Consider the following 24,698-nt stretch of genomic DNA (forward strand, 5'->3'; position numbering starts at 1 on the left):
CGGATATTCCTTCTTCCGGCTGGCGTATGCTGATGGGTAAATGCATCGAGGTCTGACGCCTTTGCCATATTCGCTTTTCAAGTTCCCTTGTGCTTGTGGCCAAGTATCAGGTAGGATATTGGGTAGCAGGTCAATTTTTCTGATCAAATGTCATGCGCGCGCAACGCAGCAGTGGGCTGCCAGAAAATAATCTCCAGGCGCCAATAAATTACGGCCGTCTCGGACCTGCTCTCGGACACATCATCAAAAAGCCCCAGGGTGGTCCACTTCCGCCGAAGCGGCTCGTCACTCGGCTCCGATTTTCCCACGCTAAAGATGGAAGAACGGCCACTCAAAAGCTTGACATGCTTGGACTTACTGCTTCGCTCGTCTTAGTCGACGTCCCAATGACTCCACCTGATCCACTTCCTTTATCCTGCCGCGTGGTCATTCTACAATACCCGTGGTAACAGCCCTTCGGAGCAGCAGAACGGCATTTGACAATGGAGGACTTTCACGCGGTAGGTCAAACAAGTCTGGAGAAAGCGTGTGGGAGAATGTGGGGGAAGTGGTCACTGTCTCGCCCCAATGTCTTTATGGGGAAGAACGATGCCAGACGTTCGCTGTGATTCTTAACCGAGCTCGAATTGTATTGGGCTATTTATACGGCACGCCGCAGCAGCGGCGAGCAGACTGGGATTTGCGAGCGATTGCGACTCCTCTCTGCTGCTCCCCTTCCACGCACTATTGCTTTTTTGCTTCTTCTTTTGCTCTGTTTGACCGAGAATGTTATTGCTAGGTTCCACTTCTGTTGCTTTCTTTGGACGTTGAATCGTTCTCAGCAGCAAAGGAGTGCTTGGCTGTTCTTTTCTTGGACTTTGCAGGACGTTTTCCAGCGAAGAGACTGCTCACACTTCTCTTGGAACTCGCGCGTTGCCTGGGAAGTCTCGTGGGACTGAGATCGAAGCTGAAAGGGAGCCGTGTCTTCAGCTTATAAGGCTGTGCCTCGGAAGCCTATGCGAACTCCCTACAGTCTCCAGCTATGATGACAGAACAGAAGCGTGCAGGCCACGAGCAGGACTTTGCGCCTGGGAACCTCACATCAAACGACCAGAAACTTCAAATCCAGCCAGAGACTGCAAGCTCAGACATCGAGATTGGACACCGAGCCACAAACATCAGTCTTGGAGAAGCAGCATACCTTCCACAAGAACACCGCGACTATCTCCTCGGTCGCCATGGCACACTGGACCTTGATCCAATACCTTCGGCAGATCCAGCGGATCCTTATAACTGGCCAGAGTGGAAGAAGTTGGCGAACTTGACCTGCGTCGCATTCCATGCCATGATGACAACATTCATCGCAGCTGCCATCATCCCAGCATACGAGAACATCGCCGAAGAATTCGAGACGTCGATCACAAGAGCATCGTACTTGACGTCGTTGCAGATTGCGATTCTAGGCTTCGCTCCACTGTTCTGGAAACCGATTTCGAATCGCTATGGACGAAGACCTGTTTGGCTCATCAGTGCCATTGGATCGTTGCTTTTCAACGTCGGCTGTGCTTTGTCGCATAGCTATGCTACTATGGCAGTGTGTCGTGCCTTTGTTTCGTTCTTCATCAGCCCTCCCGGAGGTATCGGGAGTGGTGTGGTGACAGAAACGTACTTCAAGAAGCAGAGAGCGCAGTTTATGGGTGTCTGGACTTTGCTAGTCACTTTGGGTGAGATCCAGCCTTACCATTTTTCCTCGTTGTCGACGATTGCTAATACCAGGCAGGTCCCCCTCTTGGTCCATTCATCATGGGCTTCGTCGTTACTCAGACCGGAAATTACAGATGGATCTACTGGGTTCTGGCCATGATCAATGGAGCGCAATTCATTCTCGCTCTCTTCCTACAGCCCGAGACAAGATACGTCCGCAAGGGTGTCACGCACGTCGGATCTGCATTCAAGCAGGAGTATCTCACCTTTGGCCGCCTGGATCCCAACCCGCTCAAGCTGTATGAGTTCATTCAGCCTTTGAGCTTGTTCAAGTTTCCTTCCATCGTCATTCCGACAATCGCGTACTCGATCGTTTTCGGCTTCTGCAGTGTTCTCCTCACAGTAGAGATCCCGCAACTCTTTGTGCCGAAATTCGGATTCAATGCTCAGCAGATCGGCCTGCAATTCTTGGGCATCATCATCGGAAGTATCATTGGTGAGCAGATCGGCGGACGTCTGAGCGACTTCTGGATGAACCACAAGGCCAAGAAGCTGGGATACCGGGCACCTCCGGCTGAGCATCGTCTCTGGCTGTCGTACATTGGCTTTGCCCTCGGCATGGTCGGTATCATCGTCTTTGGCGTCCGCTTCCAGCAGTCTGAGCAAGGTCATTGGAACGTGACACCCATCATCGGCATCGCAATCGCAGCCGTCGGCGCCCAGATCATCGCCACTGTGTCGACAACATACGCTGTGGACTGCCACGTAGAGCACAGCGCGAGTATCGGAACCTTCATCAATTGCGTGCGTTCCACGTGGGCTTTTATAGGTCCGTTCTGGTATCCTGATATGCTGGAGAGTCTGGGAGGGTCCGCGAGCGGTGGTTTGATGGCTGGCTTGATCTTCTTGTGCAGTGTGCTTCCGGTGGCAGTCTTGCAGTGGAAGGGCAAGCAGTGGCGACGGAAGAGGATCTCCAGCCCGCGGCCAGAACCTGCTGAGAAGGGTGCTGTTGAGGAGAAGACGGATGCTGATGAGCTGTGAGACGTCCACGTTCGATAACACTTAGTTCGATAGGACCTCAAGTTGGTGAATGAAAGATTGTGCATTTGCTTCCGATGAACTCTGTCCTTGCCTGCAAATCTCCTGTCTCGCAGGGACGGATGAAGTTTCAGCCGCCAAGCGGAACATCACGAGACATATCGGCGAGATCGGAAACCATCCGCTTTCTGTTCTCGCTCCATTCCCGCCATCACACCACTTCCATTCTCTTCACCTCGCACAAGAGCCGCACATCGGGTGATACATCATTAACCTCCGGCCGCCAGAAGAAGCCATTTCATCCATACTTTGCGTCTGATTCGCAGCAATTACCGCAACGCTAGCTCATGTCCCCGAAAAGAGTTGCCGCGAGTCCTCCCGCTCGGGCCTGAAGATGCAAATCTGCAAACACTTTTCGCCTCATTGCCCGATATGTCGAACGACATCTGACGAAAACTTTGTTCACTGGCTTGCTATGTCGAAACGCTAACGGAAGACCTGGATTCGAGGCTTTGCCTGCCATTTCCGGTCGAGATGTGACTGCCGCGAAAATTGAATTGGGCAGCTCGAGGCATTCGTCCACTCTTTCCGAGAAGCGGAATCTCGACAGACTCTTGTCATGATCAATATCAGACCATGGCTTGTTCCAGCAGCGCTTCGGCTTTATTGTCGGCATCGATTCTCGACAAGTGGCGCGGTCTATTGGCTGCTATTCTGTCCGAACTAAGAGATGTACTCGTGGGAGCGTTCCGAAATCTTTTCCGACGCGGACATCAGTCGACACCTCAGGGGATGTGTCGATGGATGTTGTGAGATCAATGCCAGCACATCTGTCATCACACCGCGTGCCTGTGTAGGATCTTGTAATAATCTTCGTGGAGCTCTTCCGCCTTCTCCTGGGCTTGCTTCATCCTTCCGACCTACTCACTTCATACCATTCACTGGATCCTCTTTCAAACCGGAGTCGCTGCGATCTTGTGCATGAAGCTCAAGGTAGCAGTCCATACTTTTGATGCAAAGCAGAGTTGCTGCATCTGGGTTGCAAATCGACTTGATGGACATGGTTTCATGCATTGCGTTCGGCTGGCTGGGCCTCGAATGACCTGGCATTCCCGACGCATAGTAGTAATGCGGCTACAATTGAGCCTACGCTTGTCTCGCTGGCCAAGTTGTGTCTTTCTTCAGGCGAAAGTGATAAATCTACCGGCCTCGTTCCGTTGTTTTGTCTTGGAAAGCTGAAGGGGCACCAGTATCTCTCAACAGCAACCATCTTTGGCATGCATGTCCGGATCACAGCAGAATTTATGAGTATCGTAGGTAAGCTCTTTCACGCAGCACTTTGCTGCGGGACCGAGTTGCTTCGAGCACTGCGCATTGGTCCAATCAGCAAAGCTTCTCCATGGGCGCCCATGTTGGACAAATGTTGATTACTCACAAATGTTTTAGCGGGGTACTCTTCCTTGCTGCAGGGGCGAGACTTCCAACGAGTGTACTCAGAGTTGCAGCAGCCTTCCTCGCCCGTTGTACAGCAATACGGCGCTCTCTTGTGATGGAGTGTGGAGACGGCGCAGCATGATTTCCAGAATGGGCACTTTGCGAGCAGTGTCAACATTTGAGCAGGTCATGTCCGCTGGCAGATCTCACTTTCAATGACTTCCACTCGCCGTCCGTACAGTCATCGACCTTGGCATGAGGATATCGGAGAAGCTCCTTGGCCGTCGAATCGATCTGAGCGCAAGTCGAAGCCACAAACGCACCGAGAAGGAGCGCGACAACGTGCATAGCTTGAGAATGAAGTGGCATTGTTTCCGAGAGACTTCGCACGGAGCGACGGAAGTACTTTTGAAGAGGTGTCGCGATACTTTGATTGCAGCCTTGGCGATTCACCCTTGCTTCATCGATATGCGGGCTGTGTCCGATTTGGTCCCGCCTTGCTTCACATATTGAAAGCATTCGTGGCTTGGCTGAAGTATCATGATTGTGAATGACTTTCGTCAATTCAAACCAAGAAATCTTGCATAGTCGAGTCAGGTCCTTCAAAATCGAGCGACGTACGTTTTTGATAGTTGCTTAGCTCTATGCGGATAACAATTGGGAATTAGTTCATGGTCTGTGTCGGACGGCACTTGAGAAAAGATCCACATGGTCTCCTACACTGGCTGTCCCCGACATGAAGCAAGCTCGGAAGTCTTCTTCGCAACACGTCTCGAGCACGATAGAGGGTCTGGCCTGGAGTTGACGCTGGCATTCGAGCCAGCGATGCCTCAAAGGGCTTCTCGCTGGCTCATCGCACAGGTGCATATCGGCATCAGGACGACAGAGTTCAGATCAGGGAGCTCACCACGATGCTTATGTTTGCCTTCATCGGCATTTGAACCAGTCTAGGCTAGTAGCCGTTGGAAAAGCTGTGCTTGTTAATGCTCGTCGACAAGTGCATCCGATACGATCATACGAGAAGTCTAGCCTAACGGCAGTCTATCTATTGCAAGAATGTCGGTGGCAAAGGAGGGCCCCAGATGTGGAGATTATCTGGACCGGCAGCCATCCGGCCTATGGGAGTCGTCTCATCGACCAGATCCCCATCAGCGTAGTGTTCGAGGACAAAGTCAGAGGTGTCTCTCCTGCATTGAAGGCAAATTAGCGTTGTCGGATGGAGCCCTGTGGTTCAATCGAGGATACGCACCAGTAGTCGAAGATTTGCGAGCCAAGTACGTGTCGACCCACTCCCCACTCGAGCTGATAGCCTTTCGCCATCAGCCACTGGTGGCCCAGGGCCTGGATATCCATATCGTGGACTTCGAAGCTGGAATGGTGAACGTGGAATTTTGGGCCTTCCCGAATTGTTAGCCTTTTCTATCATAACCCGTCCTGGTATCTGCTCGTACCCTCAAAGAAAAAGAAAGTATGATGATCGACTTGCTCCATTCCGCGGTCGAGATGCAAGAAGGTCGTTATATCTCTGCCATCTGCATGCACAATGTCGCTCGGCTTCAAGTTGAACCGGGTCGTGTAGAACTCGAAAGCTGAGGCAAAGTCTGTGACGCAGCAGCCAAAGTGACCAAGTTTATGCACAGGCGCTGGTCCAGCTTGGAGGCGTTTGAATGCGTTCACTGGACGATGTTTGGCGAAGGGGTAGTTCGATGGTAGCTCGGGATAGTCGGCCAAGATACCTGTTTCGCGTTGTCCATAAACGAGATGGACTGGGAATTTGTCAACGGGATCATAAAACGTTACGCGCTTTCCGCCGCCCGGCGCATCGAGTTGATGTATTGATGTTGCGCCTGGGAGGGTCTCTGATGCCAACTCAAGATCTCTCAAAGTTTCCACCACGAAACCTGCTCCTAGAAATGCATTGCTGTCGGCTTTCGTAGCGGAATAGACAAAGGGCTCCGTTCCATAGCCACGATAGAAGAAGACTCCGTCGCGTTCTTCAACTTCCTGGAACCCAAAATCGTCCAGAAATTGCCGCGCTTTCTCAATGTCGGCATGAGCATAGTTGACATGCGCCAGTCGCACCAACTTGATCTTCTCTAGGGATGGAGGTCCGGGCATTGCAGTCGTTGTGTGTGATTATGGAATTGTCGAGTGATTGCATCGATTCGAAAAGCTGCGGAAGCAGACATGATCACACACGCCACGAGCTGAGCCTACTAGTCCACCAGTCTAGATCGTCCGGTAGGAGCTATGAGTAGGTATTCGACCGAGCGCTCAGACGAGCGCTCGGCACATTCTCAAGAAGCTGCGACAGCAACGTGCCTCGACAGCGGGAGTAGCTCGAGTGCCGCAATACTAGCCGAGAACGATATTCCTCAAGCGACATATACTTCAGGACAAACAGCTCGGTGTAACTCTGCGAGATAGTCCGGCCTACCACTGAACAGCATTTACACACCTCGTGATCTGGGGGAGCTTATGAACCGCATCGCCATAATTAACACGCTTGTCAGAGTAACGCCGAGTCGAGCCCAGTCGACTAAGTGCTCTGCACAACACAACTCTACTCCATGGAGACCTTGACGACCGACCTTCTGATCGTTGGGGCAGGACCAGCGGGTGCTAGTCTAGCATGCTTTCTGGCTTCTCATGGTCAGTCGCAAACTTTTGAGCGAGATGCAATATTGTACTTAGGAATATCACAGGCCGTACTGGGATCATCGTGTCTGCGGCTTCGGGAACGGCAGACAGCCCGAGGGCTCACATCACAAACGCAGCAGCACTCGGTAAGTCGCATTCAGCTGGTCATGGATTCCCCTGACGCATGATCGAATACAGAGTGCTTTCGCGACATTGGTTTGGAGCGCAGCTGTATAGCTGCATCGAGTCATGGCGAGAACATGGAGCACACCAGGTGGTGTCGTAGCATGGCAGGAGAAGAATTCGCTCGGATCCATTCATGGGGCAACGATCCGAAACGTCAAGTATCGAAGCCTGTTACCCATGAGGCACTCAGATGACTAATTCAAGTGTAGGGAGACTATGCCGCTGCTAGTCCCTGTAGACATATAGATCTCCCACAGACTGAACTGGAACCAATTCTGACGCGACGAGCGGCTCACGGAGGATGGAAGTTGCGTTTCCATACCGATTTCGTGTCAATCAAGGAGGAAGGCGGGGACTTTATTGTCAGTGAACTTCGTGACAATGTCACTAACACTCCCTACCTTGTTCGGAGCCGCTTCCTGTTTGGTTGCGACGGGGCTAGAAGCCAAGTGCTTCGAGAATTGGGCCTTCCTTTGATCAAGAAACCAGGCCAAGGTTTAGCACTCAACGTACTGGTGAAGGCCGACTTATCCAACCTGATGAAGTATCGGAACGGCAATCTCCACTGGGTATTCGAGCCTCAGGACGAGTATCCTGCGTGGGGTTGGGCTTGTATCGCTCGTATGGTTCGGCCGTGGGACGAATGGATGTTCATATTCCTGCCACGGCCTGGGGCTGATCCAAATGCACCTGAGATGGAAGCTACCTCTGATGAGCTTTTGGCTCAAGCTCACAAGGTGATTGGCGACAGTACCATCAAAGCTCAGATTGTCGACGTCAGTAAATGGCGAATCAACGAGGTTGTCGCAGAAACATACTCTCGGGGCAACGTGTAAGTGTTTCGACCCACAACACTCAAGATCTCGGCTCACGATTGCAGGTTCTGCTTAGGCGATGCTGTACATCGCCATCCGCCCTTCAATGGATTAGGCTCAAACACCTGCGTTCAAGACGCTTTCAACCTTGCCTGGAAGGTGGCTTATGTCATGTCTGCCGCTGCTGGCCCCGAGCTCCTAGACACGTATTCTTTGGAGCGACAGCCAGTCGGAGCTGGCGTAGTCGAGCGTGCAAATCAAGGCTTGCGTGATCACTTGCCGTGGATGAGTGCTATTGGTATGCTTGAAGAGGACGTCACGAAGAGGACTGAAATACTCAAAGAGTTTCGCATGGCGAACCAAGCTGGCCGTGAACGGCGAGAGAAGTGGCAACAAGCCATAGCGTTGACGGCAAACGAATTCCATGGACTCGGAATCGAGATGAACCAGTTTTACACTTCGGCCGCAGTGTATCAAGAAGATGAGCCCTTGCCACCAGAGCCACCATCTGATCCGGTGCGCCAATACGTGATCAGCACATATCCTGGCAAGCGGTTGCCTCATGCGTGGCTCAATAAGAAGGCTGTGGGTGCTCAGATTTCGACCATGGATCTTGCTGGACACGGTCAGTTCTCTCTCTTGACCGGGCCGGGAGGGGAACGCTGGAAACAGGCGGCTTTGGATTATTCGAAAGCATCCGGCGTGATCATTCAGTGTCACTCTATTGGATGGGACCAAGACTTCGAAGATGTCTACTTTGACTGGGCTCGTCTGAGGCAAGTTAGCGAGGATGGTTGCGTGCTAGTACGGCCTGATCGTTTCATCGCTTGGAGGTCAGCAACATTGTTAGACGACTGTGCATCTAAACTTTCAGAGGTAATGCAACGTGTTCTGTCAAGATGATGGGCCGTTCATACTGTACTTTGTGACAGAAATTGCCAGTCAGAATCGATACCAGCTTGCCATTAAACTAAGAACGAGCCTGCACCGAGCCGGTGAGCCCAGCATAGTGTTGGATTTCTGATCTTGCTTATGAGTCTACATGTTCAAACACTCTCCGATTAGATTTCCATAATTCTTGGTATGATTTGAATTGATTGGTCGGGTTGGGAGCCGGTCTCCATGGAGCCCAGTCAGCTTGATTCGAGGTCACACAGTGAGGTCCAAAAAAAGATGCTGGACCCTTCTCGCAGATCGCGTGACTTAGGTAACACAGTTGACCCCTCTCGGCTCCAGACTTGCGCCATACCCCGCAGACTAAAGAAATGCAAAGTAGACAGAAGGTCGCGGCTGGCGTTCGGCTACTGCGTGCATGGGGTATCTCAGACAGCAGATCGCAAATCGACCGAAAGATGGGGAAATTCGTCCGATGGTCAGCATACAAGAGAACTGTGCTCAATCCCCAGGCCGCAAGGACCCATTAATGACATTACGTGGTAGCAACGGAAACCAACAGCAGACCTAATCGCCACAAACATGATTTTGAAAACAGTCTTGGCGCTCGGTGCCTTGACGTTCCTTTACCTCGTGTTCACGGTGGGAAAACGAGAGAAAGGTCTGCCTCCAGGTCAGTATAATCAGTCGACTCCTACCGTACAGCTAGGACTGATGTTTATTCAGGTCCGCCTACGATCCCTCTTCTTGGTAATTTGCATCAGATACCAACGAAACGCACGCATCTGAAGTGCGTCTTATTGCCAGCTTGCCAAAGTCTGTGTTGCTACTGACGGGATATGGAACTAGATTTCGCGAATGGTCGAAAACGTATGGATCAATTTTCTCTCTGAAGGTTGGCTCTGCCACTGCCATCGTCCTAACATCACCGGAGCTTGTGCGAAAACTACTCGATAAGAAGTCCAATTTATATAACCATAGACCGAATTCGCACGTCGGCAATGGAATCATTGGAGGGGGAGACCACGTGCTTCTGATGCAGTACGGCAAGCAATGGCAGACATGTCGCAAATTGATCCATCAATACTTTATGGAAGCTATGGTCATGAAAACTCACATCCAACTGGTCAACGCGGAAGCAGTGCAAATGCTGCGCGATTTCATCGTCGAGCCGGATGGACATATGAGACATCCCAAACGGTTCAGCAACAGCATAATCATGAGCCTTGGTGAGTTTCTCAAATGCTTCAGCCATAAATATCGGGCCACTAAATTCTTACAACAGTCTACGGAACTCGAACACCAACAATCAAGACTGCGCACATGAAAAAGCTGTACTCGCTCATGGAGAATTGGTCGAAGGTGATGGAGCCTGGAAATACCCCTCCTGTGGATGTCTTCCCTTGGTTGAAATGGGTGCCAGAACAGCTACTTGGTATGTGGCGTTCTCGTGCCCAAGACGTCAGCAATGAAATGAACAAACTCTACGACGAATGGCATCAATACGTCATTGACCGAAGGCAAGCATCTGGCAGCAGGGACTGCTTCGTTGACAGGTTGTTGGAGCAGGAAGAGAAGATCGATCTTGACAGGCACGCTCTCTACTTCCTCTGTGGTACACTCATGGAGGGTGGTTCGGATACCACAAGCTCAATCATTATCGCATGCATTCATGCCATGACCAAGTGGCCTGCTGTCCTCAAGAAGGCGCAAGCACAGATTGACTCGGTTGTGGGAGAAGATCGGAGTCCAGTCTGGGAGGACTACGACAGTCTGCCGTACATTGTGGCGTGTGTGAAAGAGGCGATGCGATGGCGACCAGTCGTTCCACTCGCGTTCCCTCATTCCCTGGCTGAGGACGACATGCTCGACGGCATGTTGCTACCAAAAGGAAGCGACATCTTTATCAATGCGTTCGGAATGCAACACGACGAGATCCGTTTCCCCAATCCTGATGAATTCGATCCTGACCATTACAAAGGGGTCACCAAACTTGCGCCCGAGCTGGCTGCGGGTGAGGCTGAGAACAGAGACCATTGGGGCTACGGTGCCGGTCGACGCATTTGCCCAGGGATTCATTTGGCCGAGCGAAATTTGTTCCTCGGCATCGCGAAGATACTGTGGGCACTCGATATTCAGCCTGGTCTCGATGCGGCTGGCAATGTGATCGAGCCGGACGTGAGTAATGAGACTGGATACAGCGCTGGGTTCTTGGTATGTGCCGAGCCATATCCGGCGCGAATCGCCCCAAGGTCCGAGGCAAGGAAGCAAACCATTTTGCGGGAATTTGGAAGAGCCCAAGTCGAGGTCTTTTCAAAGTACGAGATGCCCAAAGATCAAATCGTTTGAGTTACGTAGTCAAGCTAGAGCCCTAAATCTAGCAAGTCTCACTGTATCCGTGCAGAATCTTGTGCCCTGAATGTTCGTCTCAATTGCGGGTCACTGCGTACAGAAGGAGCTGCTAGGGAATTAGACCGTCCGGCTCATTTACACCGGAAAACTGCAACGCTGGTACACAAAAGTGAGTCGCAGCCATGCTGATTGCAAGTGGCCATCCTGCCTTGCGCGCTACTGTGGACTTCAAGACAGCACATATCCGAGACTTCACTCCGAAACTGCGAAATGGCGTTTCGAAGGCTCATTCGCTTCATTGGAGTAGATGGGAATGCTCACTTCGGTGACGTTGACGGCGCACCAGCAGCGATAGGTGAAGAGGCAGAGGTATTGGATGGAGATCTTGACATTGGTTTCAAGCGGACTGGGCGCAGAGAAAAGATTGAAAAGGTACGATCGCTCTTGTCTTATGCTGCTGTCGCCGTTGACTGACTCCTACCATAGCTTCTCTGCCCTCTACCCCATGTACCACAAGTAATATGCATTGGTCTGAATTACATGCAGCATGCTCGCGAGGCGAATGTAAGATGATTGTAGGACTTTTCAAGCAAGCGGCTGGCTGACGTTCGTAATCAAACAGTTAAAGATTCCTGTCTACCCTGTTGTGTTCACTAAGCCAGCAGACGCTTTGACTGGACCGAACGATAATGTACACATCCACGCCGACGCTCAAAGCCAGCTGGACTATGAAGGAGAGCTTACTGTTGTGATTGGTAGAGATGCGAAGAACATTTCAGAAGCGGATGCGCTGGACTACGTCCTTGGCTACTCGTGCGGTAACGACATATCTGCGCGCAACTTCCAAATCCCAGCGGACGTCTCTGGTGGCCAATTTGGCTATGCGAAATCTTTCGATGGGTTCGCACCGACGGGCCCTTGCATTCTCGCAGCCGACAAAGCCATAGATCCTCAGTCTCTGCAGCTCACGACACGTGTGAATGGTCAGGTACGACAACAAACCAACACGTCGGACATGATATTCTCAGTCGCCAAGATCATCGCTCATTTGACCCGAGGCACGACGTTGAGGAAAGGCACCATCATCCAGACTGGTACTCCATCAGGTGTGGGGCTTTTCATGGAGCCAAAAGGGTTTCTCAAGGACGGTGATGTTGTTGAAGTAGAGGTTGAGGGTATCGGTGCTACGAGGAACACGATGGTGTTTGTGTAAAGGTTCTCCTTGACGACGTGGGCGTCACTCGAGAAAGTCTGTTGCCCAATACGGCCTAGGGCCGGCACGACTCAGCTCAGATTACTTAATTACCCCGCTGCGTAGAGTCTCTTCGGATCCCCTCCTATCACCCCGATGGTTGTTTGCGCGGTCTTTCTCACAGTGCAAAATGAACTCACCGTCAATTCCTTGGACCTCGTCAAGTGTGAAAGTGCTATCATGCCACACTTGCAGGAAGTTCGTGCCCTTCATCCGTGTTAATCATGTGCGTGATTAACGTATTGTGCTAGGCGAAAGACAAAATGGTGGGTGATCAGTTGATCGGGCTGTCGATGCTAGGACGTATGCTGAGCGTGCAATGCAATACTCCAGTGACCGCAAAGCTCCTACATGTACGCCATGTAGCAAAGCAGCTCGATCGTGCGAATACCCACGCCATCAACTGAAGCCCGGGCCAAAGCCTGGTAGGTAGGCTGTTGTTGCTGGCGGTCTTTGTGTTGTACGCTCCTGCTGACACGCGTAGGCCACAGGACGCCTGTAGGGAGGAGTCAGCGTCACTCTTTCGCCGCTCCGTCACCACAATCGGTAGCGCCGCTACACTCCACCTTCCACGACAATCGCCTTGAGGCGACCAGCTTACCGAGTAACGCTTCAGACGCAATGTCATTCTCGGAGCTTACTTATCCATCTGAAGGAGTGACATCCCAGCAGGAAGCCACAGCTCAAGGACATCAGTGTCCCACGAAGGTCGATCGTATTCTTGGAATTGCCCTCGAGCACTTGGAAGTGACGCGAGAGCTGGGAAACGCACTGTAAGCGCAGTTCACGAGGAAATTGCTGCCGGCGTGCTGACAAGTCTAACCAGTCTATCGTCATACTTCTCGAACATGACCGCATTTTCCTTGTTCAGCAGAGAAATATTGGATAATAGACTAGCTCATACGAAGTCCATACTGGATGCAGAGGCTCTTCTGGCTTCCATCTTCTCCTTTGCCGCTAGGTTCGTGGCCACTCCATCCGCAGAGACATCCGATCATACCGGTTCAGGAACTCCAGCGGCTTCACACTTCGCTACCATTGCCTCTCAGAGATTGCGTCGAGCTTACACCGAGAGTGAAGACCTGACTCCTTCACTTACTCTCATTCAAGCATATATTCTTCTGTCATACTTTGAATTGACAGAGAGTGTGCGACCTCGGTCCTGGAGGATTCTGGGCGAATGCGTTCGTATTTCTTACGAGATCAGACTACATGCGATTGATGAGGACTTCGATCCCGACAGTGACATAAGTGCAATTGGCATAGATCTGGAGCAGTGGACAATGCGCGAGGAATACCGAAGGGCTTGGTGGGCCATCTGGGAGATGGACGTCTTCGCTAGCACCCTGCGCCGATTACCAACGGCTATCGACTGGACGCAGAATTTCACACTGCTGCCCGTTCCTGACAGCGACTGGTTTTCTAGATCGTATCAAAAGAGTTGCTTCCTTGCGTCGGACCCTGCTCTCAGATGGAAAGATCTGACAAAGTCTGGAAACAGAAGCGCCAAAGCTTGGTTCATCCTCATCAACTCCCTAATGCGTAACACCCAGGTACTGGTTTTCTCTGCTCGTGCCTTGGCCCTCGAGCCCTCATACGCTGAGCAACTCTCCGTCGATCTGACACTAGTCTCGAACGCTTTGTCCTGCACAACCGTATCGCTGCCCGACGAATTGGTTTACAGTGGCGAGATCTTAAATTTCGAGAACGACCCGACTGACGGAACCCAGCTACAGGCAGATGCGGACAAATATAGTATTCATCTTATGACCCAGCTGAGCCATGTCATGATCAACAACTACTCGGTTCGTGCACGAGCGCCCTGGGCGAACAATACCAGCAAAGAATCTTCTCATTCTCATGGCCTGCACTCGAGAGCATCTACAGCCGAATGGACAAAATATCTAAACGCCGCCGAAGAAATCGTCAAGATTGTTCGCAACAGTAATCCTCGTCACTATCGCCATGTCAATCCCTTCTTGGTCAACACACTTTGGTTTGCCGCCGCCGCGCAGTGCTCCTGTCGAGTGTTTGGCCCGACATCACTAACGCGGCAGCACCGATTGGCGGGCTCCAATTTGGATCTCCTTCAGCTGACCATCGATCGCTTCATAAGTTTCTGGGGCAGCACTGAGAAGCTCAAGGCGAAGCTGGCCCGCCTCGAACGTGGTTTGGCCACTCTCATGCAGCCTCGAGACAAAGAACACGGAGATGCCTCGCGTTCCACCCAATCGGACATGATCCTGCAGGATGTAAATGCACCGTCGATGCTAGACACCACCGGGCTGGACCTGTTGACAGCTAACTGGGACCCCGTGCTTGGATCAGAGGAAGATGTGTATGACGAGAATATTCTACACAGCTTCGCCGGCAATTTTCCCTTTGGATTAGATGACCTGATTGCTTTTGCCAATGCGTGAGATGTCGAGGCAAGCATCGTAACAGTGCCTATCAGGCAGCACCCATTCTTCATGGAGCTCCCAGGCGTGGTGGGAGAGCACACAACGCAGTCGAATTCATCACGAATATTAAGACAGGTGCTCGCCCGCAACGATGTAGAGAGTGATATTATGAAGAAGCTACCGCGACACTTTTGTAACGCTGTGGGTAGATAGAGGCACTGTGCTGGTCAGTGCAATCGGTGGCACCCTTCGCACGTAAGGACAACCAACGTCCGTGTTTTCCACCTGGTCTGCCCATTGCATCTCCTAGCCGCATTTTCATCCTCGACAGCTCTTGTTACTGCTGGTCACAGCATCTTTGCTCAATTGACTGATAGCGATAGTTCTCGAGGTACTAGGAATCCGAGGGATGAGCGGCTGTCTGGGCTGGTGTCCATGCAGAACCGAGCAGTAATGTGGCTTCGCAAACCGGAGCTTGTGTGTGATCGAAACCTGAGAGAGAGACAGATCAGTAGTGGATGAGTCTCCAGGAGACAACGGCTCGGACTATAGGAGTTAGTAGAGTAGGTGCGGGGACGGGCATGAGCCTTTTCATTGACAGCTGGATCATAGATGGAAGACTGCAAATGCTTCTCATGCTCAATCTCTGACGAGCCTACGAAGAATTCTTCGTCAGCGTGCAGTTGTATGTCGCTGCCAATGGTTGAGCGTGACCTGGCAGCGGATGTCTTAGCCGATGACTCCCCTGTTGGTTGCAATTTCTCGTGATGGTTCCGATGACCTTGATTACCTAAATCAGTCGGTGCAGGTTTGAGTCTTACAAAGACCTTCTCCAGCACGTGGGCAGCACGAGAATAACGAGACAGGGATGAAGCATGATGCCGCCGAAACAGAGTGTGTGTAAGTTCATCCCCACGCATGGCACGAGCTAATCGTTATTGATCAGTGATGAGAGCTACCAGCAGCCACTCTACTCAGAATGCCCCAAGTTAGATGCATGACGATCCACCGCGGGTCGGTCGTGACGAGCGATACACTTCCAGAAGCCTTTGGCAAGTATGTGGCGGTAATTCGGCTTGGACGCAAGCGATCGTCAGCAGCCGGCAACAAGGTACCGCATGCTTCTTTGTGCCTGTCTACTCTATTGCCCGTAAAAGCCACAAGGGCCACTCTACGAAGCCTCCCAGCTTTATTTGCAGTTTGCTTTCTGTGACGTATGCAAAAGTGAAGGCCAGTTATACGTGCCCTGGTCATGGACGAGCAATGATGTCTGTGAAAGTGCTGTCGGCCGAGTCTGGTACAACTGCCGACCATGTATCAGCACAAGACTTTGCGACCAGGAGCCTTGAGTCGCTTGAACTGCTGCGAGGAAAGACTAGAGAAAAACCTTGGAATGCTGTGGACCCACGCAACACGTTGGTCCAATGTTTGACACGCCATCGAGTCGAAAGCACAGATCATGCCTCGCAAGAACGGTATCAGCGCGAATGCAGAGCAAGGGATCCTACTCTACTTCAGCGGTCTTTCCACGAAGTGTGTATCTTTCCCCACTTCCCCAACAGAAGCTCCTCTTTCACCAAAATGTCGTAGTCCATTTCTCCACTTCTGCACCACACACTGGGAGGGGCCGTGGCCAGGATTTGTTTCTTTCAAGGAGAATTCTAACACGGAAGCAGCACACTGGAGACGTGTACCGTGTATGAGGATAGCACCATCAGCGACAGCGGACAGGCCAGAAAAAAAAATTCACATAGTTGTCTCCAGCGTTTTGTCCTGTCCGCCCCGAGCGCGGTGCGCACACTCTGTTGCCGCAATTGATCGGGAGCGGTCTCGACATGTGCATCGACACCTTTAGCACTGGGCGAATAAAGTCTTAGCGATCAGAATAGTACCAAAGACGTACCCAACGGGAACACAGTCGAGCCGGGGAGCGGATGAACCTTGGGCCCTGAGTAATCGAAAGTATCAAGGGCGCTTGCGGAACCGCGCAATCCCGTACTTTCGACATGGCCGACACATGATTATGAATCGGATACCCTGAGACAATCTAGAACGATGTGACGGCTATCAATGGATCTCGTCTTCTTGGCCGGCACATTTCGTGCATTGCTTGCAACGAACCAAGCAGCCATGGAGACCGAATGGTATATCCGTCTATCAGTCAGGAGGCATACGCTTGCAGATCGCAACTCGTACTTCGAGAACGAATTCAAGTCGTCGTGGAGGCAGGCTTGCGTCCTGTCAGAAGTAGCTCGAGGTCTCAGATGCTTTCCATGCAAAGCACAGGCGTACTTCATGTCAACTAAGTTCGCTTTGCCCTAGGTGCGCTATTTCAGGTCAGTGGTCTTTAGACAGAACACAGACTAGAGGTCTGATAGGTGCCGCAAGCAACATGGCGATGGACGCGTTTCATATTGCCGTGTATCGCTTCAATCTAGAAGCAAGCAGGCTCTCGGACTCCGTCTACTCGGAAGTAGACTCCACTGGACCTGGATATATTCTCATCGACATCCGATCGTCAATGCCTTGACCACGTTCGTGATCCGACCATGATTGACATTAACTGTCTGCTCACCAAGATGTTCAAATATTGGTTTATGGACCGGATTGTCTGGCGACTTCTTGATGTTGTCGGACCAGCTAGGTACCTCAACGTACGAATTATCGCAGCTCAAGCCCTGTCGTACGAGCTGCGTTCGCGGATAGAAACCTCTCCAGCACCGGCTTGCAAACACGGCGAATAGGCGTCGTCAATCAATCTTGGGCGAGAGCTTGCCAAGCCTGATGACACATCCACAAACAAAGATTACTGAACCAAACTTTAACTTTCCGATTACTGAACGATACGGCCGGTACTCGTGTGTTTCGCCAAAACATCCCCTGCAAATGAGGTTTCGGGCTCACAGTCTTCGCCAGCCACCACTCACGAATGAGGATGGGTGAGAGATTGCGGGAAGTAGTGCGAACTCGTGGACGTCACCTAGTCTGGGCCATCACAAAGTTCCCCCGTGTCGACTTGTCCGTGCGGTGATCACACTAACACTGCAACAACAGTCTGGCACCAGGGCTGAAAGTCTGGCAAGCCCTATGATTTGTCGAATTCTTCGAGACTCGGAGGGTTCATCTGTCCGCATGAACTATGTGTCGTTCTCGTAAGGCACGAAAGGCCCCGGAGAAGATGCCCTTGAGGCCGTGTTCTTCCTCCATCCATGTACGGGCGTTGACAAAGCAGATGTCCAATGCTGTTGGGACAGGCCACGCTGTCGTCATATCTTGGTTTTATAAGATAGACTCTGCCACCGCAGCCACGTTTCTCAAGCACTTATCAAACGTGACGTGAGCTGTTGACGCTGCTTGCTTTGCAGACCTCAAAGCGTCCAGCATCATGGCGGACAACAAAGAAAACATCGAAATGGATCCTTCAGATATGCGCCTCACGCAGACGAGATCGGGGCGGACAGGCAGCACGCATACGGGAGCTGCTCAGGAGATTGGTCGAGACGATCTAAACTGGAACGATATGCCCGAGGCCAGCACAGTATACGACGGCGACAGCAGCGCTCTCGGTACAAGAAGCTTAGGTCTCACATGGCAGAATCTCACGATCAAAGGTGTCAGCGCCGAAGCGTCGTTCAACGAGAACATTCTGTCACAATACATCCCTCCATTCCTTCAGCGAGGGAATGTGAAAGCTTCCACACGGACTATCATTCAAGACAGCTATGGATGCATCAAGCCGGGCGAGATGCTTCTGGTCCTCGGCCGTCCTGGTGCAGGGTGTACGAGTCTTCTCAAGGTACTGTCTAACCGACGCCTGGAATTCTCCTCTGTGGAAGGAGAAGTCAAGTATGGCACAATGGACCACACAGCGGCTTCCAAATACCAAGGACAAATTGTGATGAACACCGAAGAAGAGATCTTCTTTCCGACGATGACGGTGGGACAGACTGTCGATTTCGCGACGCGACTAAAGGTCCCGTACAAGACTCCGGCAAAGTATGCCACGCCAGAAGAAGCCCGAAAAGCCTCACGAGACTTTCTGCTCAACGCTCTCGGGATCTCTCATACTTTCGACACAAAGGTTGGAGACCCGTACATTCGAGGTGTGTCGGGCGGTGAACGGAAACGTGTGAGTCTCATTGAGGCGATGGCGACGCGCGGTAGTGTGTATTGTTGGGACAATTCTACAAGAGGTCTAGACGCGAGCACCGCTTTGCAATACGTCAAGACTATTAGGACGATGACGGACACTTTCGGGCTTGCGACCGTGGTGACGCTGTATCAAGCAGGTAATGCCATCTTCGACCAATTCGACAAGGTGTTGGTATTGGACAAGGGCCAACAACTGTACTACGGCCCGGCATCACAGGCCAGGACGTTCATGGAAGAACTCGGCTTCCAGTGCCCTGATGGCGCCAATGTTGCCGATTACTTAACCGGTAAGTTTGGTAACAGCCACCCTCTCAGGATCAGAAGCTGACAACTATGCAGGCGTTACCGTACCAACAGAGCGAAGAATCCGTCCTGGACACGAACACACTTTCCCGAGGACTGCTGAAGCTATCGCTGCAGCATACCAGTCATCTCAGATCAGACAGCTTATGGAAACTGAGCTCGACTATCCTGCGACGACTGCAGCAGAGAACCATACTAAAGACTTCCAGAAAGCGATATCAGTAGAAAAGCATCCCGGATTTCTGACAGCCAAGTCTCCTGTCACTGTCGGGTTCTGGTCGCAAATGGTCGCCACCGTCAAGCGGCAAGTCGCTATTATCTCTGGAGACAGGACAAACTTGTTCATCAAGCAAGGGACCAACTTTGTGAACGCATGGACTACAGGATCTCTGTTCTACAACATGCCGAACAACTCTGCTGGATTCTTCGGTAAATCAGGAGTGATCTTTGTGACATTGTTCTTCAATGCAATGCTTGCACAGACCGAAGTCACGGATTCCTTCACGGGCCGGTTCGTTATGGAGAAGCACAGAGGTTTTGGTTTCTTTCACCCAGCAGCATGGGTACTCGCCCAGATCATCGTCGACGTTCCGATCTTGCTACTCCAGGTATCCTCGTTCTCACTGATCACCTACTTCCTGTCCAATCTTGAGAGAGATGCCGGTACCTTCTTTGTGTTCTGGTTCGTTATTCTGTCGTCGACGTTCGCATCTATGGCTCTATTCAGAGCGCTCGGGTCAGCATTCAAGAACTTCGACGATGCAAGCAAGTTCTCGGGTGTCGCGGTCCTGGCCCTTCTCGGATACACCGGATACATGATTCCCAAGTCAGAAATGGTCGACTGGTTTGTATGGTAAGCAATTGTTACCCTACTCGAGTGATTTTGGGCTTCATCTAACGTGTATCAGGCTGTACTGGATCAATCCGTTCTCTTATGCTTACAACGCCATGCTTTCAAATGAGTTTCACAACAAGATCATACCGTGCGTAGGTCCAAATCTCGTGCCAAGTGGTCCCGGATACGATTCTATCGAGAATCAGGCTTGCACTGGCATTCGAGGCGCCGAGCCGGGCGCCGCTTTTGTGACTGGCGACCAATACCTTGACAGCCTCAGGTACAGCCATTCGGACATGTGGAGGAACATTGGCATTGTTTGGTAAGTGCTGCATCGTCGCTCGGCATCACACTATGAGAGGTCGGCTCTGACGCACGATCTGTAGGGTCTGGTGGGCATTCTATGTCGTCCTCACCATCATCTTCACCACGATGCAAAAAGGGAGCTTCGCGCAAGCCGGCGTTCCGTTGATTCCAAGAGAAAAAGCCCACCACGCCACATCCGCACTCGTCGCTGACGAGGAATCGCAAATTCAAGAGAAGGTCGCACCCGAATCTGACAGCACGGATGGCTCGTCAGACCAAGGAGCTGTCGCCAGGAACGAGGCAGTCTTTACCTGGAAGAATGTCAAATATACTGTGTCCACACCTCAAGGACCCCGTGTCTTGCTCAATGATGTTCATGGTTGGGTAAAGCCTGGCAAACTCGGAGCTTTGATGGGATCTTCTGGAGCTGGCAAAACGACCCTACTGGATGTTCTCGCCCAGCGGAAGACGGACGGAGTGCTCAGTGGCTCTGTGCTCGTCGATGGTCGACCTCTTTCGGTCAGCTTTCAACGTTCCACCGGCTACGTCGAGCAATTGGATGTGCACGAAGCTCTTACGTGAGTGTCACCAACTTGCACTTACTTATTGTCACAGAGATGACTGACACGCATTTAGCACCGTGAGAGAAGCCCTGGAATTCTCTGCCCTCCTACGTCAACCTTATAGCACACCACGTGCAGAGAAGCTGAAATACGTCGATGTGATTTTGGATCTCCTGGAAATGCGTGACATTGAAGATTGTCTCGTGGGATCGCCCGGAAACCCAGGTTTGACGATCGAGCAGAGAAAGCGACTGACGATCGGAGTCGAGCTCGTTGCTAAGCCCAGTGTTCTGATCTTCCTCGATGAACCTGTAAGCAATATCTCTTACACTCTTCTAGATACATTGCTAACTCGAAACTACAGACTTCCGGTCTCGATGGTCAAGCGGCGTTCAATACCGTGAGATTTTTAAAGAAGCTTGCTGCCGCTGGCCAAGCTATCCTTGTGACTATTCATCAGCCCAGCGCGCAGTTGTTCGCTGAATTCGACACGCTTCTTCTGTTGGCCAAGGGTGGTAACACCGTCTACTTCGGCGACATCGGCGACGATGCTCAGGTTATTCGAGACTACTTCGGGCGCAACGGAGCTCCATGTCCACCAGGCACAAATCCGGCTGAGCACATGATCGATGTGGTCACTGATACATCGCGAGACTGGAACAAGGTCTGGTTGGAATCGCCCGAACATTCCAAGATGTTGGGAGAACTCGATAGTCTGATCAACACCGTGTCCCGACAACGCTCCGTCACTGCCGAGAACGACGTAGAATCGGAGTTCGCCACGCCGCTATTGGAACAAATCAAGGTCGTAACGATCCGTGCCAGTAAATCGATGTGGCGCAACACCCAATACGTCAACAACAAGTTCATGCTGCACATCATTCTTGGCTTTTATACCGGATTCTCGTTCTGGCAGCTTGGTCAGGGTGTGGGCGATCTTCAGCTGCGCATGTTCGCAATGTTCAACTTCATCTTCGTCGCTCCAGGTGTTATCTGTAAGTACTCCTCTGCCACATATAGGCTGATAGAAGAAACTAACGCGCGGTACAGCTCAGTTGCAGCCACTCTTCATCGAGCGACGAGATATCTACGATGCCCGCGAGAAGAAGTCCAAGATGTACAGCTGGATCTCGTTCGTGGCGAGTTTGATCATTTCCGAGATGCCTTACCTCATCGTCTGCACCGTGTGCTTCTTCCTGCCCTTCTACTGGACTGTCGGACTACCCGGAGATTCGAACAAGGCTGGTGCCATCTTCTTCGTTATGCTCATGTATGAGTTCATCTACACCGGAATTGGGCAGTTCGTTGCAGCGTATGCTCCTAACGTGATGTCTGCGGCACTCGTCAACCCGATCGTCCTCTTTACGCTTGTCGGATTCTCTGGCATCATCCTGCCTTACTCGCAGATGGTCGACTTCTGGAAATACTGGCTGTACTGGATGAATCCATTCAAGTATCTTATCTCTTCTATGTTGGTGTTCTCAAGCTGGGACATCCAAGTGGAGTGCAAGGACAGCGAACTGGCCGTATTTGACCCAGTGGGCAATCAGACATGTGGTTCCTACTTGGAATCCTACCTGCAGAACGTTGGTTCTGGCGCGAACCTACTGAACCCCGACGCGACCGCTGGCTGTCAAGTTTGCCAGTACCGCGAAGGAAGTGATTGGCTCAAGACACTGAACATCAAGGACTACTACTACGGGTGGCGCGATGCCGCAATCTGCGTCATCTTCGTCATTTCGAGTTATGGACTGGTGTTCCTTTTGATGAAGCTGCGCACCAAGAAGACCAAGAAGGTCGAGTAGCGCAAGACTGGAATGCATGAACAAAAACTATAAATCGCGAGCAAGTCCGTTATCACGGCACATATTGTAATGAATGACCAAATAGATCTTATGACTTCACTGTTGCTTCCCAGCTGCTTTGTGTAATCGATGTTGCAATGATCACAGCATTAGACAAATGAACCCAGATCACGTCTCTCGTATCACTTCTATTCTGATCATTCCAAGTCTTAGTTCGTCACCGAGAAGCAGTGCTTATGGAAGAGTCAACACACAGCACGTCTGGTCATTTGAGTAGTAATCCATGAATACACAACTGTGAGGAGAGGATGTGCGAGAAACGACCCAAATCCTTTGCTCCGTAATGAAAGATTGATGCAGTGCTGTTACGTTTGTGGCGATTGTCCTGGGCATTTTTTATGTGCTCAGTGGCGTAGAAGCCTCATTGGATACGAATGCCACGATGGAAACTATAGGGCAGTTCGTGCTAAACAGGTCAATTTGTGGATAAGAGTACGAAGGCTAAACTATAAACGATCGCTGGGGACGCCATGCCAAGAGGACAAGACAGCATAGACGCAATACGAGGCATCAAATGTATCTATATATACACTGGCAATGCCAAGGAGGGATTCACAACTTTGGACCGAGCTTATCAACAGCACTCAAGTTGGGGCCTAACTTGACCACTGTCTGATTGTCGAAGCAGTGACTCTGGAGGACAGAAAGAATGCTCACAGCTCATCGTGCTGGTCGTCGTCGGACTGTATCTTCATCTATTGCCACGATCTCAAATAATGGTCACGCAGCACGAGATACAGAAACTCACTTTCTGTCGTCGCGAGATCAATGCTTTGGCGGGGACAATGCGATCGCCGTTTTTATATTTTCGTACAGCATTGACTGCAAAGTTTTGGCTGCTTGGCTCTCCTCCTTGGCCATAACAAGACTCTTGACGTTCATATAAGATACATTTCAATCGCTGCGGACGGAGCACTAATACAACCGTCATCGTTTGTTCAAGGCCCACAATCTACATTGATTACAAATTGTCAACGCGAACTTCGCAACCACAATACAAGCACAAGCACGATGGCTTCACTGATTCGTCTCTGTAGCATGGTCGCTATTGCTGCTGCAGCTGTGCCTCCTGCCTACACGACCTCCGAGGTCATCATCGACACCCTCCTCCCGGTTCCATATCCGACCGGAGAACATACTATCGACACACTCCTTCCGGTTCCATATCCCACTGGAGAACATACCATTGACACACTTCTGCCCGTGCCGTACCCTACTGGAGAACGTACCAAAGATACACTTCTTCCGGTACCATATCCTACCGGGGAACGTACCATCGACACACTTCTGCCAGTGCCATACCCAACCACCAAAGTTGACATGGACACTTACCCAGCTCCAAAGCCAACCATCGTCATCGACACTGCCGCACCACCAAAATCAACTGGCGAAGTCCGCACTATCGACACACTTCTACCAGTTCCACCGCAGTCAACAAATGAGGTCCGCACGATTGACACACTTCTTCCGGTGCCAAGCTCCAAATCTACTCCTCATCCACCATACCCAACCGGACCAGCCACGACTCCAGTCCAACAGCCGTCTGGTACCGTATCTATGCGTCCATCGACCACCCGCCCGGTCGTTTACACTGGTGTTGCCAATAGCAATGCTGACATGGGAACTGGCGTAGCGGCCCTCATGGCCGTGGCTGGGTTTGCTGCCATGATGTAGACTAGTAGTGTTTATGCCAGTGCGCTGCTCTTGAGAAGGTATCGGTGGTCTAGGATGTCGTGCTGTACATGAGCAGTACCAGACAATTGTAGTCCCGAAGAACACTCTTTCCTAACCCAGCGGTAGGCTATGGATGGAAGAACAGTACTTCTGAAACGATCATGAGTCAACGCAGGGCCACCTTGAACAATGTGTATAGAACGAATGTAATGAATATCATTTCCCTCCCACCATAACCTGCTTCTTGCGATTAGTGGTGCCGTGGATTTCTGCAGCCTCTCTACAAAGTCGCAGAACGCCTCTA

General features: G+C 51.4%; 7 protein-coding genes across 7 annotated transcripts; 6 read left to right on the forward strand and 1 right to left on the reverse strand.

The window, feature by feature from the left end:
- Nucleotides 1–1,024: 1,024 nt before the first annotated feature.
- Nucleotides 1,025–2,724, forward strand: CKM354_000228200 (uncharacterized protein; the record flags this gene model as incomplete). Its single annotated transcript, XM_044797435.1, has 2 exons — nucleotides 1,025–1,703; nucleotides 1,760–2,724. The coding sequence occupies 2 exons, from the start codon at nucleotides 1,025–1,027 to the stop codon at nucleotides 2,722–2,724; spliced, it is 1,644 nt and encodes a 547-aa protein (XP_044653370.1).
- Nucleotides 2,725–5,200: 2,476 nt separating this feature from the next.
- CKM354_000228300 (uncharacterized protein) lies at nucleotides 5,201–6,273 on the reverse strand (the record flags this gene model as incomplete). The annotated part of the gene is made up of 3 exons (XM_044797436.1): nucleotides 5,201–5,342; nucleotides 5,405–5,552; nucleotides 5,607–6,273. The coding sequence occupies 3 exons, from the start codon at nucleotides 6,271–6,273 to the stop codon at nucleotides 5,201–5,203; spliced, it is 957 nt and encodes a 318-aa protein (XP_044653371.1).
- Nucleotides 6,274–6,725: 452 nt separating this feature from the next.
- CKM354_000228400 (uncharacterized protein) lies at nucleotides 6,726–11,039 on the forward strand (the record flags this gene model as incomplete). Its single annotated transcript, XM_044797437.1, has 9 exons — nucleotides 6,726–6,807; nucleotides 6,861–6,941; nucleotides 6,994–7,139; nucleotides 7,191–7,813; nucleotides 7,862–8,600; nucleotides 9,237–9,363; nucleotides 9,417–9,480; nucleotides 9,540–9,919; nucleotides 9,976–11,039. The coding sequence occupies 9 exons, from the start codon at nucleotides 6,726–6,728 to the stop codon at nucleotides 11,037–11,039; spliced, it is 3,306 nt and encodes a 1,101-aa protein (XP_044653372.1).
- Nucleotides 11,040–11,312: 273 nt separating this feature from the next.
- CKM354_000228500 (uncharacterized protein) lies at nucleotides 11,313–12,255 on the forward strand (the record flags this gene model as incomplete). Its single annotated transcript, XM_044797438.1, has 3 exons — nucleotides 11,313–11,474; nucleotides 11,529–11,606; nucleotides 11,665–12,255. The coding sequence occupies 3 exons, from the start codon at nucleotides 11,313–11,315 to the stop codon at nucleotides 12,253–12,255; spliced, it is 831 nt and encodes a 276-aa protein (XP_044653373.1).
- Nucleotides 12,256–12,915: 660 nt separating this feature from the next.
- CKM354_000228600 (uncharacterized protein) lies at nucleotides 12,916–14,714 on the forward strand (the record flags this gene model as incomplete). Its single annotated transcript, XM_044797439.1, has 2 exons — nucleotides 12,916–13,067; nucleotides 13,121–14,714. The coding sequence occupies 2 exons, from the start codon at nucleotides 12,916–12,918 to the stop codon at nucleotides 14,712–14,714; spliced, it is 1,746 nt and encodes a 581-aa protein (XP_044653374.1).
- A 3,367-nt stretch (nucleotides 14,715–18,081) lies between these two features.
- CKM354_000228700 (uncharacterized protein) lies at nucleotides 18,082–22,660 on the forward strand (the record flags this gene model as incomplete). Its single annotated transcript, XM_044797440.1, has 7 exons — nucleotides 18,082–19,135; nucleotides 19,188–20,004; nucleotides 20,060–20,308; nucleotides 20,373–20,870; nucleotides 20,929–21,166; nucleotides 21,220–21,850; nucleotides 21,906–22,660. The coding sequence occupies 7 exons, from the start codon at nucleotides 18,082–18,084 to the stop codon at nucleotides 22,658–22,660; spliced, it is 4,242 nt and encodes a 1,413-aa protein (XP_044653375.1).
- Nucleotides 22,661–23,758: 1,098 nt separating this feature from the next.
- CKM354_000228800 (uncharacterized protein) lies at nucleotides 23,759–24,394 on the forward strand (the record flags this gene model as incomplete). The annotated part of the gene is made up of 1 exon (XM_044797441.1): nucleotides 23,759–24,394. One exon carries the CDS (start codon nucleotides 23,759–23,761, stop codon nucleotides 24,392–24,394), a length of 636 nt encoding a protein of 211 aa, XP_044653376.1.
- Nucleotides 24,395–24,698: the final 304 nt, after the last annotated feature.

Source organism: Cercospora kikuchii, assembly GCF_019650295.1.
Source record: "Cercospora kikuchii DNA, contig_00002, whole genome shotgun sequence".
NCBI classification, from domain to species: domain Eukaryota; kingdom Fungi; phylum Ascomycota; class Dothideomycetes; order Mycosphaerellales; family Mycosphaerellaceae; genus Cercospora; species Cercospora kikuchii.